Below are 20,725 nucleotides of genomic sequence, written 5' to 3'. Positions count from 1 at the left end.
CTGCTCTGCAGCAAGATCCTGGAGCATGTGGACAACCACAAGGTGTACCGCATGTACGCCTCCAGCCGGGACCCAAAGCTTGTGCCTGATGAACTGAAGGTGAGTCGCAGGGTTTTTTTTTTTCCAATTCCTGTTATTGCTATGGATTTGATTCTTCAGTGTTTTTTTCTGATTGATTAAGAAGTTTGATCTCTAATGTCACACTAATGCAGAGTGTCGATTTGTAATTGAGTTTTGGATTCTCTATCCTGTTGATCCGCAGCTCTCAAGTTAGGATCTCCTTAATAATAAAACTGAACAGCAACATTTGAATAAATTGAATTAATTGATTTTAAAGTATTTCCTATGCTGCTAAATGGGAGGAGAGAAGTTCCATCTGGAACCATGTTGTTCTGGTAGAGTTTGAGAACCATTGATCCTGTTGTGAATGGTTACTAATCAGGAATGTTCTCTAGCTTTTTCGATAAACAGCATGTACTTAATCTTTACATCGTCACCAGGGGTGTAACGATTGATATTTCCTTGATCTAACCAGATCCATCTGTCTGAGGAAAGTCGTTAATCAGATCAACCTTTAGCAAATTGTTTCAAGATGAAATCTATTATATCAGTTTTGGAAAACATAATTTGGATTGTGGTATGGTAGTTTTATTTTACTATAACATAAAACAACAGAAGGGATGGCGCAGAAATCCCATTTCGCCTAGGGCGCCATGCAGCCGGGCCGGGCCTGGATATAATCCTCTAGTAATGTTCCTTTTGTATTATTTTATGTGGAAAAACAACATTGAATCTAAAATGTGAATGAATTTGTCATTAATTCTTGGTTATTTGTTTGTACACATATATAATTTACACTTGATTTTGTTGCAAGAAATGGAAGGAATCTGAAAAAGTTCACCTGCACGGTTCAGTACCAGGTATTATTCACACTGGCTGAAGTTTTGGCTAAAGATATCCTGGATCAGTTTTAGGTCAGTGAATAGAATTGATCAAAATGAACCAAAATGAAACACAAATCAGGATATGAATCGAGTGGTTGTTGAGATGAATCGTTGCACCCCGAATCGTCTGTGTTCTACTCTCATAGAAAAACCTTTTCAAAGCTCATGTTCATGACCGTTGTGGTGCTCCACAGGATGTCTCTAACCTGGTTGGGGAGTGTTATGAATTTCCTACTAAAGAGAAACTGATGGAGTATAAGATCATGGTCACCACCCTGTTAACTGCTGGAAGGTAGTGAATGACTCACTGTAGGCTTCTCTACTCACCTGCATGCCACCCATCACATTTTACTTTGGTTGATGCTCACTGCCAATATAAACCCTTCATTCTAGCTTGTAAGGTGGGAGTTTACCTTGTGTATTTAATTGTGCAGGTTAGTCTCAGGAGCCATTCCTGTTGGACATTTCACTCATGTGTTTGTGGATGAGGCTGGACATGCAGTGGAGACCGAGTGTTTAGTCCCACTTGCAGGTGAGGAAGATGAACAGCTGGATTTGAACGCTCATTATGCACCACTCCCTTTTATTCATTTTAGTTCTTTCCAGGATTACTTGATCCCAGTTTCTGTCAGCTTGTTCTGGCTGGAGACCCCAAACAGCTGGGACCCATCCTCAGATCTCCTTTTGCTCTGAAATACGGGATGGGTAAGCTTAAAAAAAACAAACAGATTTTGTGTCATTTAAACTTGTAGACCAGCTTTGCTTGAACCTGTTTTTAAAAATTTTGCAGGAGAGTCCCTGTTGGAGCGCCTGATGAAAAATTTTCCTCTGTACCAGAAGAACGAAGGCGTTTTCAACAGTCGCTTCGTCACCAAACTGCTGCGCAACTACAGGCATGTCCCCAGAGTTTTAAATATCAGTTTTACCTATATTTCTATAAATTCATTTCCTAATAATCCTTCTTGTTCAGATCCCATCCTGCCATCTTGAAAATTCCCAATGAGCTCTTCTACGATGGGGAACTGCAGCCTTGTGCAGAAGAATATTCACGCAGCTCTTACTGCTACTGGAGACACCTTCCAAAGACGGTATTGCTTCTTTTAATTTGCAATACTGTTAGATCATTTCTATCCTTAAATGTGAAAAAAATCTCTTATTTATATTGCTGATATAATCATCTGTATATAAAAGCAAAGTAATTTAATAGACTTTAGGGATGTTTTGATGGCAAAACTGGTTAAATGTTTAAGGGTTGTACTGCCCAACTTTTAATATTTCTGATGGAAGTTTCCTAACTTCCGGAAACATTTGCAGATTTTCTGGTAGGTTGAAAGTTTCCGGCACCTAGAAGGCCAAATTTACTAGCAATCACAGGAATGTTGTCGCAAGTCTCTTCAAGCCTAGTTGGAAACTTTCTTAAAACTGATGAAAAAATTATTTTCTTTTTTGTGTCCAAATAGTTTGTTTCTGTTCAGTGAATGTAGTCTAGGATAAACTTTTGCTTATAGACATTTAAACAGTCATCAATACACAGAAAGTCAAACTCCACAGGTTTGACCTTTATAATGTAGCTCTTCTCTGAAATATGCATACAAAATCTGTCTTTTAAACACACTATGTTCCTATCTTAAACACTACTAGCATAGAAATACAGCAAAAGCTTTAAGTCAAGATTACTTCAGTGTGACAGCGTTTAGTGTCTGTAGATAAGAAAACAAGTTTTTCTAATATTTCAGGACTTTCCGGTGATCTTCCATGGGGTGGCTGGACGTGATGAGCGTGAGAACACCAGTCCTTCATTCTTCAATGTTGCAGAGATTGAGGTGCTGATGGACTACGTGCAGAAACTGCTGGAGGCGCAGGGCAAGAAGGGGGAGCCAAAAATCGCGCCTAAGGATATTGGCATTATCGCCCCCTACAGGAAACAGGTTAGAAACTGTCCCAAAAAAATAAAGACTTCAAGGCCTAATCCTTTTTTTTAAGTAAAGTACTTATAAAACAGTAAAGAATTAAGACAGAGTGTTCAAATTTGGGGTAACTTGCTTGTTGGTTATTCTCCCTGAGGGCTACCGAAAGACTTTTATTTTGAAAAACTCAAACCTTCAAACACATTTAGCCTCTACAAGCACTTAATTGTAGTTGAAGTTGTATGTATTAATCTCCAAAGTGCAGCGTGACTAAATTCTCCTCTGCTTATGTTTTTATTATTGTGTAACAGGTGCAGAAAATCCGTAGAGCTCTGGAAAAGGTTGCCAAGAACTTCAAATCTCAAAACATGAATGCTCTTAAGGTAAATGAAATGTTCAGAATGACACACACTGACTGCTCTGGGAGCCACACCTCTGCAGCTGCTTATTGGTATCTGATCAGTCCTTCAATTGGAAACAGTTCCGCTCTTATGTCTCTAAGAATACAACTCAAAACCCTTAAATTGAAGTCTAACTTAAACTTCAAGTCTGCTGCAAGTGACATTGCTCTTCAAGTCATTGCATGTGTGATTTAGGTGCAACTCCGTGGCAGTCAAAGTAAAAAGAAACTATTTTTGAACACAGCGCAGTAACCAGTTCCAGAAAAACTGGTCCTAAGTGTTTCAGAAACTGCCTATCTGTTTGCACAAGCATCAAAGGTAACAGAGAATCAACCTTGATGCTGCTAAAAAAAACATACTGAGTGCCAAAACAAGATACTGAGATTGCTCATCGCTCGGACTCACTCAAAATTGGACCTTAACATTTTGGAAAAGGGCTGATAGTGTAAGTCCTAATTTATTCAGACTGTATGTTGTATGTACACTTGATTCCACCTTTGAACCCCAATTGCATGAGCACGACTTCCACATGCTGCAATATATGTAATTTTTTTTCTAATCAGGCACTTTAGACATCATCAACTGTTTTAAAGGCAAAAATATAAGAAAAAGAAGTGGCTGAAAGAGGGAAAACCTTGATAACAAGATGTTTTCCAGCCCTTTTTTTATGTGATTTAAAGCTCAAACTTGCAGGTCAGCATGGAGTTGAGTGTATTGAATCCACAGTTCTTTTGTGTATGTCAGGTGGGCTCGGTGGAAGAGTTCCAAGGTCAGGAGAGGAGAGTGATCTTGGTATCTACCGTTCGCAGCAGCTCTGAGTACATGGAGTTTGACAAAAAGTTCAGTCTGGGCTTCGTCAAGAATGAGAAGGTACTTTAGAGTGAAACCAGATGCACGCTATATATACTCTTACATCCCACTAATGCTGTTTTGTTCTCCAGAGATTCAATGTGGCAGTGACTCGAGCCCAAGCCCTGCTGATTGTGGTGGGAAACCCTGTAGTGTTGAAGACGGATCATACCTGGGCTCGGTACGGCTCTCGTTTTATCCCTTTAACATATAAAATCCAGCTGAGAGTTTAATTACCATGAATGTCCACTTCTTTCTTCTTCCCCTAAAGTTTCTTGCAGTACTGCAAAGATGAAGGAGGCGACACTGGCTTTAAACATGAGGAGAACATTGAGGATGTGGAAATTCGATTTGCTGCTCTCTGCATAAGCATGGAGAGCCATGGTAAAACATTTCTGGCAAATTCCTATTTTTTTTTTATTTTCATTTCATAACTAACCTATATTTTTCTTTTTTTTTTAGCAGAAGAGACAGACGAGAGTGCTGTCCAGCGGTACCAAAGTCCCGAGTGGAGGCATGATATTTGAACACTTGAAGAGCCCGGATGCCTGTGATTAAAAGTCAAACTTTGTTCAGAGCAATCATACTTGTGTATATTGTGTTATACGATCAACGTGCTTTCAAAAGGGCTTTTTTGAAGTTCTCAGTTTTTAACTATTGCAGGGAGTATTTCAAAGGAATATATTTTTTTCAATTGTATGTCAAACGTGACCAAAGATAATGTATTGTTTGAAACTGAAACATTTTTAGGGCAGTGATCATACTTGGCTCTATCGGTAGGCTGTTGCTTATACATTTCAAAATTTGTCTAATCAGAGGACAAAAAAAAACAAATGCTTTTAATGTTTTTTCCTAGATTTACTTTTTAATTGCTGGACCTTCTTTAATAAAATAAATCCAGTACAGTTTGACTAATACTTGATGAATTTTGTGAATAAAGATGATAAAAAAACTCTAAATTTGAGTATTGAGTGACTTTTTCTAACTAAGCTCTAATAATAAAGTATTTATTCTATATTTCTGTGCACTCCAAAGATGGGGTTGATTTTTAGACAAGGGGTATGTCCCAATTCCCTCCCTACTCCAACTACTAAAAACTATATAGTGCGGGACTCCCGTGCTCTGGATTTTATGAGTTAAAAACCTAATAAATGTGAACATTTTACAAATACTATTGTATTCTGAAAATTAAATCTTTGTTTTCCTTTTTTCTCACAAGAAATTGTCCAAGAAGAATGCAATGTGGTCTATATGAGCAACAATTGCCCACTGGTTCATGGCAAAGACTGGATTTCAGAACTGCAGATTTGCACACTCCAACAAAATGGTTGAAGTACTATATAGTGCACCAAGTAGTGAAGGAATTCAGACACAACCTAGAAAATATTTTGTTACCACCAAACTTTGACAGATGTGGTCGCAATAACTGCAGATTGGGTCCTCACTTGGTATTTTTTTTTTTATTTATGAAAATGTGACGATATGTGTGCTGATTCGTACTAGTAAAAGCTGACCATTCTCTTTGTGGTCATGTGACTAAGGACTACTATGGCATTAATAATTGTGGCACAGATTAGTTGCTGGTGCTTCCTGACACTCCTAGCTCCATCATTCAGGCTAAAGGGGATGAATTATGTTTGTAAAAATGCCTCTTTGTGAGAAATTACTTTGCTTCCCTCCAATTCTTTACAACCATTTCCAACAACTTTCCTGTTAACTCTAATTTACAAAGTGAAATAAAACTATACATAGTATATCTCACAAATAACATGAAAGGTCATTTGTGTTAAATTTGATGGTAAATAGTCTTATCATAGAGCAGTTATGAAAAATAAGACTTCAGGTTTGCATTGATACAAAAGCAAGATGAGTCCAAAGCCTGTTTTCCAACAGTAAAAATCAAAAGCTCAGAATTGAGCCTGGTGTGGTGGTATGTGCAGGTTCAGGAGGCTGAAACAGTGAGTTGGAACACAGGCTAAACAGTTTTCTGCAGCATAACCATGACAGATTTGAAAGCATATGCACATATATACAAACATACATTCATTTAATTCAAGGAAAAGAACAACTTTCACCCATCACACCAGTGTGCTAGTGACAGAAAATAGAACATGGTAATCTAGTAAACAGAAAGTTGCAGAAAAACATTTTTCTTAAATGTGTGAAGTTAGTATTGTCCATGGAAGCCACTGATTTAAAGTTTTTCCTAAGTTTGTTCTGGATGTCTCATCCCCTCACAGTATCTGGCAGCCCCCCTTCTTCCTTTTCTTGCGTGTTTGCAGTGCTGCTCTTGTGGCCAACTCAAACACATCTCGCACACCATCCTTGGTCTTGGCTGAACACTCCAGGTAGCCGAAAGCATCGATCCGGCTGGCCATGTCTCTACCCTCCTCAAACCTCACTGGCTCCTGTAGGATTCATGCACAGTCGTGATTACCTTTTCTTAGAAAGTATGGGGACTAAACAAGGAAGTAATAGAGTAAATATTGACAGAATCTCATTAGCAAAAGAGACTGAAACAGGAACTTGCCTGCTTCATCTTGGCCAACTCCCTGCGTGTGTTGTCATCATTTCTGAGGTCCTTCTTGTTCCCCACAAGGATGATTGGGACATTGGGGCAGAAATGTTTCACTTCAGGTGTCCACTTCTCTGGAATGTTCTCTAAAACATGTTCAGCAACAAAAGTAAGGTCAAAGCACAGTACACGGGGAACATTTCACTTTACAGTCAAATCTGGACCATCAAAAAGTCTTGAGGCCAGAGAACTTCTTTTATTTCTTTGTTTGCTCTACCATCCAAGATAGAACAGCTGGCTGTAAGATCAGTGAGCAATCAACAAACAACGAGCTTTTCAAGGTTTACCTAAACTATCTGGGCTGTCTATGGAGAAGCACATGAGGATAACATCTGTGTCTGGGTAGGAGAGAGGCCGCAGTCTGTCGTAGTCCTCCTGGCCTGCAGTATCCCACAAAGCCAACTCCACCTGGCAAAGGCAGAAAAAAGTCAGTGTTTAAAAAGCTGTTAGTATAGAGAATATATGAAGAGATGATAAACAATTAAGCAAAAAAAGCCAGAAACCAATGTTTGGACCGGAAGTTAAAAAAAACAAACAAACTATTAAATAATTCTTTGACTAAGAGGCTTTTAAAGCAACTGCAGAGTTATGCAGGAGGTCCAGTGGGCTTTAGGCAGTTAATCAAACTGGTGGCGTTCCCTCAGTGACTGACCTGCTCCAAATAAACTATGTGCAGCTAAAATCTGATCCAATGCCTTAGAGACAACAGTTAGTAAAGCCTTTTGAACACAGCTTAACAGCAGTTTTGTTTTCTCTCAAATGTGTGACCCAAATGTACACGTTTCATTTAACTTTATTCTTCTGAATTTGTCATGTTAGCATTGCCATCTGCTGAGAACTGGATGTAAAGCATGTTTTTAAGGAAGCATAAAGAGTTTACATAGATGTTACTGAATGGCTCAGACTGACAGTTTAGCAGAACATCTTTCACACTTTAGCTGTGAAAACATTGTGAATTTAGGATGTGAACTTCTGATATGTAAAGTGCTGAATACTTGTCTTTTCACAAACTCATCAATTTATTGCAAGAAAATGATAAAACCCTTTGATCTTGGAGGGGAGTGATAACAGGCTTCTGGAGAATGTTATTTGAATAGTGCTTTCCAAATAAAACAGACCGATTAAAGTAAAAATGATGTCTTTTTTGGCAGAGTAATGAATATTAAAGAGAAAACCCCACATATCATTGGTATCTCTGAGCCAAGAACACATTAACAATCTCAAAACGTAACATTCTTAAACAGTCTGGTAAATCTTTAGGCCAAATCTTGTATACATTCAGTGATGGTTTGAAAATCAGGCTGACTGCATCTCTAAAAGCTGATACCAGATTTTGCACCACAGGAAGCAGGAACAGGAAATGGGACATTAGTCATGATGTATGCTCAGGAAGGTGGCACAGATCACTTCCTGTTGTTGACTAAAAGTCTGTCCCCTTGAAACAATGAAACGACCCAAAGGCTTTGCTTACAGTACACTATTATACACATCAATCGCAACAGCAAATGGTTCACATCTCACAGGGTCAGCAGTGTCACACAGAAAACGGTCTTCTCTGAAGACATTTCTATTCATTTCTTTCAAATCTGTCTGTCTCTCTTAGTTCAAATGTCACTGATTTTGCAGGCAAATGTCAAATGGGACTAATGTGCCTTTAATAGTATGTAGCTAGATATTTGTTGGGGATTAATGTTTTTATCAGTGCAAATGTTTAAAATTAAGTTCTAATGAAATTGTTTTTAAATTAATCAATTTATCTTTTCTTATTGACAAATTAATACCAGTCACATGATATATTTGATGAAGATAAAAAAGTTCTAATTTTCACAACTGTGTGAATGTTTAAAATATTATTGTGTGAATCTTGAGCAGCTTTTACTCTTACTGAGTCTTCTAACTCTTCCATCTTCTGGAACTAAAATAGTCATCCAGCTTTCAAATTCTAGTATTAGCTCCTCCAAGAGATTTGTATTTTGGTTTTTGCTACCTTTATTGTGTCCCACTCCAGTCATCTATTGATCTATGGTAAAAATGTTCAAGTATTTTTTTTTTCCAATTATGATTATGCCATTGTTAGCCAAAAAAGTGTTTTCTAGGAGAGTTTCTGCAAGAGTGGCTGGAGTTCATCAGAAATTGTTCTCCGAGTTGTGGTAGTAAGCCTGCCCTCATTTACCATATTCTCTTTGCTTACAAGCTCTCCCGCTAGCTTACAGCTTCTCACAACTCCAACCTAAAATTAGCTGTGCAACAGAAGTGGCAAGCAATATTGGAGCTATCCAGCCGTTAAATATTGAGCCTGTCGAAGAAAATAAAGATGTAGATCCATTTGTCTGCATCGAAATGAGGCAGAGGAGGGAGCTTGTGGCCTGCTAATTGTAGTTTGTACATAACTACAAGTTTTTTCAAATGGCCTTTTTTTATCTTATTTACAACAATCTGAATAAAGAAACAATTAGAAGTGCAATTTTAAGCCAAATTTTATATTGATATATATATATGTCCTCAATCATAAAAAAAATTCTACAAGAACATGTTTCAATCTGAGTGGGTGCTTAAATCTTGTGGTGTTTGATGCACAGAGAAAATTCAGGTCAAGTCTTCAGCATTTGGCTTTTTTGAGAGCAAATTTTTTATGTCCAATTTGAAAACTTTAAAAAAAAATTGAGTTTTTCTCTAAAAGTTGACACTTGAGGCAAATGGTGTACAAATAAAGTACTGTTTTTAGGGCATTTGTAAATAATGTTTAGGCATAAAAAAATGTTTGCACTTTTTTTAAGCTAATCCTGAACATTTTGTGGGACTTTCCTGTTCATCTCATTGGCGTTTATCTATTAATTCATGATTTATATACACTGTTTTAGCAGCTATTATGGTGTCTAAAGAAATTTTTACAAATTATTTATTTATTAGAACTTATTTTGTTAGTTTTCTAATTAACTTGGCACCTTTGCAGCTCATTTTGACTTACTTTTAAATATGAATTTGCTTTCCTCAACTTTTTGGCTTTTTTAATAGCTATAAAAATATATAGCTTAAAGCAAATTAATTTAAAGTTTCACAAATTACTTTAGTCTATTAAATAAATTGTAGTTTTTAATACTTTGGCGCCAGTAAACAGCTTAAGCAGTCAACATGCACTTTCATAAGAAATGCATTTTTTTTCCAAGTAAATAACCATTTTCTATGGCTACAAATAAAGGAACTTAAATCAGAACATACCTGTCTGCCATCAACCTCGATGTCTGCAATGTAGTTCTCAAAGACAGTAGGGACGTAGACCTCGGGGAACTGATCCTTACTGAAGACGATAAGCAGACAGGTCTTGCCGCATGCACCATCCCCAACGATCACCAACTTCTTTCTGAGTGCGGCCATCTAAACAAGAACACAGTATGATTAACACATAGAGTCTGGCTTTAGAGAATAAGCTGGATAGAATTGAGTTAAGGGTAGGGCGAGATGTGAAGGAACAAAACCATAAATAAAAGTGAAAGCAAGGGGGAAAAAGAAAAGATGACCAAAGTCTGTTTCAGGGCCGCACCCTCTTCCCTTTCCTGGGTTGTGTACTGTGAGTCAGGTAAAAAACAGAACTGGTGAAGGAGGGAAAAAAAAAAAGAAATCCACTGCAACCTTGGTACTCTGCTGTATACGCCGAGGTGTACGAAAGATCTAGATCCCATAGAAACATTTATTTTTATTACGTCAACTCCATACTTCTTTTTATGGGTATTTCACATTGCTGTATTTTTGTCCAACAGGGTTGAAATGAATGCATTTGTCTTCTGACATATTTTTAAAAGAGCCTGACTACAAGTCAAATGTTGCCTGACAGAGAGGCGGTCACACTGATCAATAGTTATCTCCCACAGCTGCAGAACAATGGAGAACAGAGGAAGGTGCTGTGGCTGCCTGCCAGTCGCATCGACTCACGGATTTCAAGCTACCTGGACAGACCATCAATCACTAATAAACAAGTTTTTCACCTAATTAGTCTTGAGGGAGCCAACAATGACACTGATGAACTTTCAAGAAATAACAGGCAGACTTTGTACTTCTTCTTGGCAGCACTGAGCTTTACAACGTGTTTCAGATTATCCTTTTAAAACTCACTGTTGCCTCCACCATTATTATTTTGCCTAAAACCATAGTATTTGTCTTTAACGAAACACCACAATTCCAGAATACTACAAAAGAAGAATGTGCTTGTTGCACTAGGTACAGTTCCTTGGAGACGGCAGAAGCAGAAAAGTATGATTTCAGAGCTCAAGAAATATGAATGTCCTTAAAACATGACTTTAAAGTAGGTCTGGTGTAATTAACAGGCATTTAGTCAATGTTTTAATTGATTATATCGGAGTTATTTGTGTCGTTTATGTAATTTATATGCAAAAAACTTATATTATAAAAAATTATATTCAAACAAATTAATCTCTATTCAAATATTGAAAAAAATCATGAATGTTTTTTATATTTTCTACATGAATATCCACAGTGGAGAAAAAAAATGAATATTTGTACATTTATAAAAAGCAACAAGGGGAAACACTTATTTTTAATGATCATCCATCTCATTTTATTGTATTTATTCATATTGAAAGTTGTAAAGAGAATCAACAAAGATGTCTTTGTGCCTGTATGTAGGTCTTCTGCATGTATTTCAGCATCTAATAAATGTTCTGCTCTAAAGCTGCAGTTAACGTTTTCGCCATAATGTCATAAAGATAATGGCTTGGTTAGCTTTTATTGTTGAACATTAATTCTGCCCTGTGTGTTGTCACTGTTTGCAGAGAGCCACTTGTTCCTTTTAATAAGAGGCTGGTGCCAATCCATGAATCCTAATGTCACTGCCAGAAGGGAAGCTAAAAAACATCCATTCAACAACTCATCCATACTCTTGCAGCAGCAAAACGCACGAGTAAATTCACAGACTGCTTGAAAATTTTCCTCTACAGTAAAATATTACAGTTTACTGACAAAAGTGAATCTCACAGCAGACACTGGAAATGAATACCTGCACATATGCAAAAGCTAGAACATAAAATACTTTAACTTTATATGTATTATTCAGTATAAAGTCATATAAATGTAAATTTGTTCTATAACACTATCATCAAGACCTTAAAGAAACCCTAAAATATATTTGACTAATATCTTAAAATAAATTACATACTAAACAATAAAAAGATTGTTTTTTCTTTTAATATAAGAGCAATATTTTGGTTTTAATGAACTTTTACATTAAAATATTTACTTATTTTAAAAGATACAACTCACAATGTTATCTGTTAGAATATAGTATTACAATATGAATTTGTTGGAAGGAATGCATCAACATGCTATCAGAATTTTTGGGTTTTCACCATATACAATGGCTCTTTAGTAGGACTATTTTTTTAATTCACAAGTTCACTATTTGATTTGATTGATGATTATGTTTTTACCTAAAATGCAATAAGCTTAACAACAAAGATCGATTAATGATTTTCATTAATCAAATTTGATATTGTCAGAAAAGATCGATTCAATTTCTAAAGCTGTTTACTTAACATAGGTTGTTCAATTACTTAATATGACTTCCTCCTCATAATTCAAAAGCAAGAGATTGGAATTTTACATAAAACTATAATATTTCAAGAAAAAAAAAACAACAAAACAAATATCCAAGAAATATTTTGAAACCAGAAACTTTTTAAAAATGTTTAGTGACAAAGGACTACAATATTTTTTAAACAATTAATTTGCTTAACCTTTCTTGCCAGTTTTATCTTACATAATGTTTGCCAGTGTGGAGTACTAAGAGCAAAGTTCGATCACAGTACTAGACCCAGAGCTCAGTTTGCAGCAGTAAGTCAAATTTGCACATTAGCAGAACTAAAAAACTATATCAATAGGATGAGCTTAAAGCAAGTTCGAAGGATAGAAAAAAAAAGCTAACATATGAATATCAACAAGCTTTCCATAATAAATAATATTTTAAAAGCCACATATGTGCTTGGAACCCTTGTGTGTCTACACGTCTCATATTTACTGAAACAAATACGAAACTACATGTTAAAAATGTTAGTACATTATTTTAGTTCTTAAACCTCTGCAAAGTGATTTTGTTTGCCTTTTAAATGATAAATAAAGATATTTTGTTGCTTCCTTCTGGCAATGACATTGTGAGAAACATGCCTTGTAGGTAGAACCAACAAAATATTAGGGCTGGGAATCACTGGGTACCCCATGATACGATGCGATACGCGATACATGGCTCACGATATCGATAATATCGCGGTACTGCCATAATTGGTAAAATCCTCTCTAATAACTACTGATATATAGTGGAGACAGCGATCTACTTCCAAAGGAACGTTACACCAAAGGATGATGAATATAATGTTTTACAGCCTCTGTCAAGTGTTTCCTAATTTTTGTGCACTTTTCCCAAACTTGAAAAGGGCTGAGCATCCAAAATTGAAGGCTGATTTACTCAGACTGCCACTTGAGATTATTTTTCCAATCTCCATCTATTTTCCATTTGGTCAGTCAGCAGCCAATAGGTAAAAACGCTAAAACACACATAATAATGGCAATAAATATTTACAAATTCAAACTCTATTACAGAATAGCAATTAACAACTTTAATCAATAATAATTTATATAATTTTAATAGCTTCAATTAACTAGCAACCTCTATATTTTACAGTGAATTAATGTAGTTTATTTTACTTACATTATTTATAAGTTCATACATTAAATCCTACATTTTTTAATTTAAGAATTACTTAAAATTAACATTAGCAAAAAGTAATAACATTCATTAGAAAACTTCACACCATAAATTTACCAAAGTTACACCGTACACCAGCAGGTTAAACATCGAAGTGCATGAAAATTAAAATTCCGACAGGTACCTGAAGTACACACAAACGATTGCACAACACGCGCCTAGTTCCCACAGCGCACCGATCAAACAGGAAATAAGCGATCGTGGTCATTCTAGCACTCAGACAGTCACTTCTTACCATCTGCCTCTTCTACAGATGGATTACAAACGAGCACAGGTAGGCATGCTTTACACGCGCTACCGAGCCTGTATCTCGCCGATGCTTTCCTGAATGAAGTGCGTGCGTCACCATTAAATGTCCGATGCAGCACGCCCAGCTGCTCAACAGTTCCGTCATGTGACTCAAACGCTCAGCGCAACAGCCTCTTCAAGTGAAAATATAAGATCGATACTTGGTGAGAACCCATCGAGAATCAACCACAGGACTAAATATCGCGATATATTGCAATGTCGATATTTTGGCATACCCCTAAAAAATATTTCTGAAACATAAGCCAAACGAATCAATTTTGTTTGGTGGATTCACCTTCATAAACCATTGCTTGGTCTTAGTTTATATTAGTGGGATGGAATACAAAAATTCTACAAAACTCCTAAGCAAGAAACCTTCAAATTAAGCAGAATATTTGGGGATAGACCCTGATGAACATTATTTTAGGTTTGTTCATGTATATAAAGCGTACACATACTTGTGCAAAATTCATAATAGTCATTTCAATGTTTTGTTATACATAACCTTAAAATTTGAAATGAATCTCCAAATACAGGGTGTGTCGTTAAACCTTCAATGTCACTTCAGTGTCCTCAGATATTTCATTCATCATTTCCCCTCACTGCTTTGGTTCCATAGCTATGGAACACAATGCTTTTACAACAAAGCAATGTTTAGTTCCTCTCCTTTAAATGTCATCAGTGTCCCTCCTCTACAGCACGTTCCCTTGGATTCCATCCTTGGAAAGCCATATGAGTTCCATTATTCACCATCTTATTTGTCCCTCATCCCGAGGTTCCCTGATCCAAGAATATTTGGGGAGGCAGCTAAACAAGTCAGAACTGAAAATAATCCACAAGGTCAGAGTTAGATAGTAGTGCTGGTAAACAACAAACCATACCAGATGTATTCGTTGACCCAAAAAAAACAAAGAAAAAAAAAATTTTGAGGCCACATTCTAGGGCATGTTCTACTTTATGATATAGCTAAAAAAATAAAAATAAAAATTGTTTTACCAAATGCAAGTAAAGAACAGTGTCTGAGGTAAACTGGAAACAGTAACAGAACCACATAGAAGAGAAAGACTGGACCTCACCAAAGTCTCAACACAAAATGAAAGTAATAACCAGGATGCATTCAATAAGCAAGCCTGCATTCATGAAAAAATAAATTGTGATTTTCCTGGATTTTTATGTACAATTTGTCATTCAACCACCAGGTTTGCAATGCAGAGTTTCTGGAATGATATTAAATGAGCATGTGTGCAAATACGTTGTTTTTCTATATTGCCCTTAAAATGAATCAATTTACATTTTTTTTGTGTAATACAGCTCATGAAAGCTAACGAAGTCTTTGGTAAAAAAAAAAAAAAGGTAAAGACCAAAATAGGACAGAGCCACTGAGACTTGTCCCGCCTGATTTATGATGGTCCACACGGCTCAGAACATAAGGCAAAAGGAGCATTTCACGTGGCTCAGGAGGGTTTTTTAGTGAAGCAAATGAGTTGACAGCACTGTTTGCTTTGGGTCTCCCACTCTTCTATCCATCCTCCTCCAGGCTCTCATTCTGTAGTGTGACGTCACCATCAGTGAGTTAACGCTGCAGGTCCTTGAGAGGAGGAGAGGAGCATCCTCCTCCTTAAAACTCAAAGTTAAACACAAGAAAAAGCTGGCATGTATGAGATTAACTTTCTCTTTCAATACATTATTTTTAACCTCTTGCTGATTTTAGTCATAAACCGTGATTGTCAAGTGTTTTTAATATGAATTCCACTATTCTTTAATCTAAAAAATGCAGCATTTTAGAATCAATTCTCTTAATGTTTAATCAAACCTGAAATTTGACTAATATTTACAATTAACTAAATAAAACTATTTTCAAAGCCTTTTTTAATGGAAAAAAATTGTGTTAAAACAGTTTCATAATGTAAAATGTAGACCAAAGAAACCAAGACATTAAATGTACCATAAGTAAACATAAACAGCACATATTTACAGATAACAGCAGTCACTGATGAGATTTCCCATAGTAACAAGTGCTGTCAGCAGAAAATTAAAGTCTTACTTATTTGTAATAATAATAAAAAAAACATGTAAAAGGAAAACATACTTTCAGAAACCTAATTATCTTGGCCATTCTTTAAAGTTACAATCAATATGTGAAAAAGACAACAGGATCAGTGGTTATTAAAGCTCATCATTCAAGTCCCCCTATGACTATTTTTTTGTTTATTTTAAAAAAGCATTCCCGGTAGTGTTTTAATTGTGATTATGATGACATTTTTAACTAAAATCCCACAACCTAAATGTCTTAAAAAGCCATTTTCATGTTGATCTGAAGCCACTTTTCCCCAAATCTCCTCTGAGGAGGCGTGGCTTTTGGAGTTAAGCAGAGCAGCCCTGTCCCTCATCCCCCCCTGTCTGATTATCATAGCTGTGTCTCATTAGCATAAATCTTCACCGCTGCTACATAAAATGACAAACTATGTCCAGCCGTATAATTTTGAGCTGGATGTCAGCTAGGACGAGGAGGTGGACTGAACTTACTCCATAATCCTGATTTTTTCTCCTTCCAGTTCACCAAAGACTCTTTTAGCTAATTCTCCAATGTTTATTGACATTGCTGTAACCAATAAATTCAATCCATTGGTTTCTCAGAGCAGAATCCTTGGGAAAATAGCTTCAGCCATAATCTAAGTAAAGCACAATAGGGATATTGGTATTGAAACAAGAAGTATCACAATACACACTTTTTCTTCAGAAGCTAAAATGCTCTTTTTCTTATGTTTTTAATATAACAGAATGCTCATTTTCAAAAAACACCAAGGATGGAAGACAGTCCTGAGAAGTGTGAGAAGATGGTACCTCAGCTGTAAAACATCATGGCTTAAAGACCCACTCCAATGTAAATTGTGTTTTTGTTGTTTATAACACGTTCTTGCGGCATGTTTCTCACAATGGAAGACATATGTAAAGAAATTTAAGATCAAAACTGTTGTGATTCTTAACGCTGTTTGAAAAAACATGTGATTGAAAAAGCTTGTGATTATTGTGTACAAACTACAACCAGTAGGCCACAAACTCCCTGCTCCGCTCCATTCCGATGCATCCGCTTGTAAACAAATAGATTCCATGTCGGTCTTTGTTTTCCTCATCTGGCTCAAAACTGTACAGCTGGATGGCTCCAATATTATCATTTTTGTTACACTGCTAATGCTAGCTTGGGGTTGTGAGTGGGTCTTTAACGGAAAAGAGTGTAAACAGATGATGGGAGATAAGCACAGGCTTACTTCCTGCCAAGAGTCCCACCCACAACTCAGAGGCAAATTTCTGAGGAACTACTGTCCCTCTGCAGAAACTATGTCCTAGAAAACTCCACCCTTTATTGGCTAAAACTGCATAATCATAAAAGACCACTCGGAAAATAGATAAAATGATGACTGGAGTGGGTCTTTAATGGTGAACAATATCATCGAGTATTCCTATGGGCACTAAAGAGGAATAAAAAAACAATTATTCCTATACATACATTTTCATATCATCATTTGTGGTTTAAAATTAGAACTATCTGTGTACTTCACATGTTCCTCAGCATTAAAACACCAGTTGTAAAACAGCTAAGACATAACATGCTTATATGACAGCTGTAAATCAAGAAAAAGATTATTAGTTGCAACTCCAAAGTGAAACGCCGTCTATTGAACAAGCGAGAAATGTTGCTTCTGGATCCATGATGACAGCTTTTTTATGAAAAGATTTTATATGAACCCATTGAGCTATTCATCAGTCTGGCCTCAATAGAGCCAGAAGGAAAAACATTGTGACAAAAGACTGAGTATAATCATCATCAATGATTGTGTGACAGTAACATTACATTTAGTTGATGTGCTATAATCATCTTATGACATTTTAAAGCCTACTTAATAACAATGTGTTTAGCAGTCACTTGGATTCTAACCCGTCTCAGCTTTTCATCAATTAGAACAGGGTGACCTAAATACTACACACACTTAACATACCATTGTGTTGAGGAGGTTCATGGGAACATTGCTGCTTCCTTACTTTAAACTGTCGTAGAGGAAGAACTATAGAATTCAAAGTTTTCACAGCCCCAGATTAAATCACTTTCTGTAAATCACAGCCACACTTCCCACTTCCCTCATGCCATAGATCTACAAATGGGAATTCCCATTTTTCCTTCGGATCACTTGGTGTCCAACTGTAATGACCTCATCCTCCAACCCATATATATTCTCCAAGTCCCCTAAGACAAAACAGGAACTCTTGGCTTCCTGTCCCACACAGGTGGGGTGTACATGGAAGCCTTAAAGAGGGAAAGGGGAGTGAAGCGTGACAGGCCGCTGGAGGTTTGATTCCAGCTCACTCAGACTGTGGAGCGTAGTTTTGTTGTGGGAACATGCCAAGACAAGACAACAGTTCGTTGTGCGATATGAGGGTCTGCTCTACAGTAGCTCAGCACCACAACAAGGGTGTGGTGAGTCAGTGAAAGGAATTTTGTGTTTGATCAGCTAAGCAGTCCAGACAGGGGGTGGGGTACATCAATATAAATGTTTGTCGACACGGGAAAATAATTAGTATTTGACAAATTATCATGTTTAAGTACATATTAGACACTACAAATATTTGCTTACTGTCCAAGCTGGATTTCTTAAAGAGAAAGCGAAAACAAAGTTTTGCTACATAAGCTAACCTAGCTAGGTGAACATTCACAGCTGTACAAACTGTACTTTAATTACCCCGAAAAGTGGGATAAAAACTTAAACGAGGCTAACTAAGAGGAAATACACGGTTTACATTTTCCCAGGATACAGGAGAACAAGGAGGCGTGTCGCCTCCTTTAACGTATCTTAAACTTCGAAGTCTAAAAAAATATGTAACTTTAAAGCAGGAGGCCGAGTTACTGCTAAAATTTGAATTCACTAATGACCCTACCGGAGCTCTGCTTCTTCAGAGACCCTCCTTCTTTGAAACTACTATCTCTGACTCAGAACGAAATATACATTTCGGCTTTTAGGTTAAAAAAAAATATAAACTAAAAGATTTATCTTACCTCTGATAAGACGGTGCTCTCAAGTAAACCGAGTAGCTGGGTGTTAAAGTCTGACTGCGTTACGCTGAGCTAATCAAAGTCTGGAGCCGACAAGCCTCAACCGACACTCTCAAGACCCTCCCATAGTGCGGCGTTCACTGTCATCTCTAAAACTCGTATTTTTTAGTTTTCAAATGAATGAACAAGAAGAGAGGCAAAACAGTTTTTTCACAATTATTTAAAAGCTATATCCCTATATATTATTTTATTAATTTGATTACCTAAGTATATTTCTTGATACAATATAATATGTTTACAAATATTTGGTGACTCAGTTGCTGTTTTTAATTCAGTGGTCATGTTCAGCGCATAGATTCAGTGTCAACAACAAGATCTACAAAAAAAAAAAAAAAACTGGGGAATACTTCTAACAGAAATTTCTGCGTTGTGTTTTTTTTACTGCTTTATTACTTTTGAAATTTAACCCTGATTTCAAATAAAGTTTGGTACTGGCTTCAAATAATTAAAGTAAAGAAAGATCCAAAACTTTGTTACTTCTACTACTACACGAATGAAATACAAGGGCAGTCAACAAACTATTTATTAGAAGTTTAAGGACGGATTTAAAAATAAATAAATAAAAAATAAAAAAAACTTAATGGATTGGGGGAACTCTAAATTCCCATTGAACATGAACGCATCTTCATGCAGATCTCTTCAGATATTTTGCGCCAGCACGCAATTGGCTGAAAGGATTTAACAGTTAAACTTTTAAATGTCTCCTCCCCATTTACGGTTAGGTTCAACAAGGAAAATACACGTTTATTGTGTATTATGTATGCTTACTGCTTGTGTAAGTACTTTTATTCGGTTTCTCAAGGAAATGGACTTCCACAATGGAATCACACAACAGGGATTAGAGCTTTTTAACATGCCATTCTTTCAGCGAGGTCAATAGTTCACTGAGGGATACCAGAGCAACAACAGCTCCCGAATAACACTTTGGGCATTATGAAACTACACGGTTCTAACAGTACTTAAGTTTTCAAGTAGATTATTCATTGTTTCCCCTTATTTTCTGGAAAAAAAACTGGTCAAGCAGCACTGTAAGAAAAGCATCATGTCAAGTAATCAGATAAGTCAAGTATTTTCAGCACCAATTTAAACCAGACAGAGTTATTCTTAAATATATGATTTAAATGTATGGAAAAAGATCTAAGATGGATGAAGAAGCAGGTATTTTCATTTTGCAAAATTATAGGGAGCGAAACTGTTTCCAAGGGTAACTTTCATAAAAAGCAAATAAAGTTTGAGTTACAAAAACTTGATAAAGATAGTCTGAGCTGAAAACAATGAAATGGTGGAGTTGTATAGCATGAAATGTATATGTAAAAATATTTGTTTGTAGACACGATGGACAACTCTTCTGATCTGCTTCTGAAGTTGCATTTAAGAAAGTAGACCAAAAAGGCTAATTGAAGATCTTTGCAAAAAAAAAAAACAGTTATTTAAACTACTTTCTTAAGGTTTAGCGGGTCTAGAGGTAATGATTCTTACCTCTTGCCTCACTAAAATATCCCTACACTGGCCTTTTTGACCATCAAATATTAAAGTTTATGTTTTAAACCACTGAGTCAGCCGTTGTGTTCCAGAGGAAGTTAATTCATGAGAATTTGGATCTGATGACCTCATAACACCCAACCATTCAAAACACTTTGGAAACTGGGGACACAGTGTCCTCTAGTGGTGATCTGTTAACAATACTGCTAAATCATATCTATGAGGGCAGTTCAGGCTTAAAGGAAATATGGAAAAGATAATGAAAACCATCATAAGCGCTGTCTTGATTCCATTACATTTCTGATCCCTGCTATTGAGATTTTGATATAAAAATGGTGACAAAAGTGTGATAAAGCTGTTTACCTGTAAAGGAGATAGAGGACTTCTGCTCTGTGATGGG

At 36.4% G+C, this 20,725-nt stretch overlaps 2 protein-coding genes across 2 annotated transcripts in view; one reads left to right on the top strand and one right to left on the bottom strand.

Annotated features, from left to right (window-relative positions):
• The window catches only part of LOC112159179 (putative helicase mov-10-B.2), a gene marked incomplete in the record, with an annotated part of 15,803 nt that extends 10,750 nt beyond the window's left edge, over nucleotides 1–5,053 (top strand). Inside the window, 12 exon segments of the mRNA XM_024293083.2 lie at nucleotides 12–99; nucleotides 1,139–1,236; nucleotides 1,379–1,476; nucleotides 1,551–1,649; nucleotides 1,735–1,837; nucleotides 1,915–2,032; nucleotides 2,681–2,872; nucleotides 3,163–3,234; nucleotides 3,997–4,122; nucleotides 4,194–4,282; nucleotides 4,373–4,485; nucleotides 4,564–5,053. Coding sequence (XP_024148851.1) covers nucleotides 12–99; nucleotides 1,139–1,236; nucleotides 1,379–1,476; nucleotides 1,551–1,649; nucleotides 1,735–1,837; nucleotides 1,915–2,032; nucleotides 2,681–2,872; nucleotides 3,163–3,234; nucleotides 3,997–4,122; nucleotides 4,194–4,282; nucleotides 4,373–4,485; nucleotides 4,564–4,628 — 1,261 coding nt within the window.
• Nucleotides 5,054–5,542: 489 nt separating this feature from the next.
• Nucleotides 5,543–18,944, bottom strand: LOC112159206 (transforming protein RhoA). Its single transcript, XM_024293124.2, has 5 exons — nucleotides 18,787–18,944; nucleotides 9,896–10,051; nucleotides 6,964–7,084; nucleotides 6,632–6,762; nucleotides 5,543–6,509 (listed from the first exon to the last, which is right to left on the bottom strand). Exons 2-5 carry the CDS (start codon nucleotides 10,049–10,051, stop codon nucleotides 6,336–6,338), a joined length of 582 nt encoding a protein of 193 aa, XP_024148892.1. The 5' UTR covers nucleotides 18,787–18,944; the 3' UTR covers nucleotides 5,543–6,335.
• Between the last annotated feature and the right edge of the window lie 1,781 nt (nucleotides 18,945–20,725).

Source organism: Oryzias melastigma, linkage group LG7 (genome assembly GCF_002922805.2).
Source record: "Oryzias melastigma strain HK-1 linkage group LG7, ASM292280v2, whole genome shotgun sequence".
Taxonomy (NCBI): Eukaryota; Metazoa; Chordata; class Actinopteri; order Beloniformes; family Adrianichthyidae; genus Oryzias; species Oryzias melastigma.
Note: the sequence above shows the minus strand (reverse complement) of the source record. Positions and strands in the feature narration are given on the sequence as shown.

Bases quoted from the DNA above. Each gene is read 5' to 3' on its own strand.
- LOC112159206 (XM_024293124.2), bottom strand. From the start codon at position 10,051: ATGGCCGCACTCAGAAAGAAGTTGGTGATCGTTGGGGATGGTGCATGC. The intron at 6,763-6,963 runs GTAAACCTTGAA...AACATGTTTTAG, and splicing joins AGACAGCCCAGATAGTTTAG to AGAACATTCCAGAGAAGTGG. The intron at 6,510-6,631 runs GCAAGTTCCTGT...TGAATCCTACAG, and splicing joins AGTTGGCCAAGATGAAGCAG to GAGCCAGTGAGGTTTGAGGA.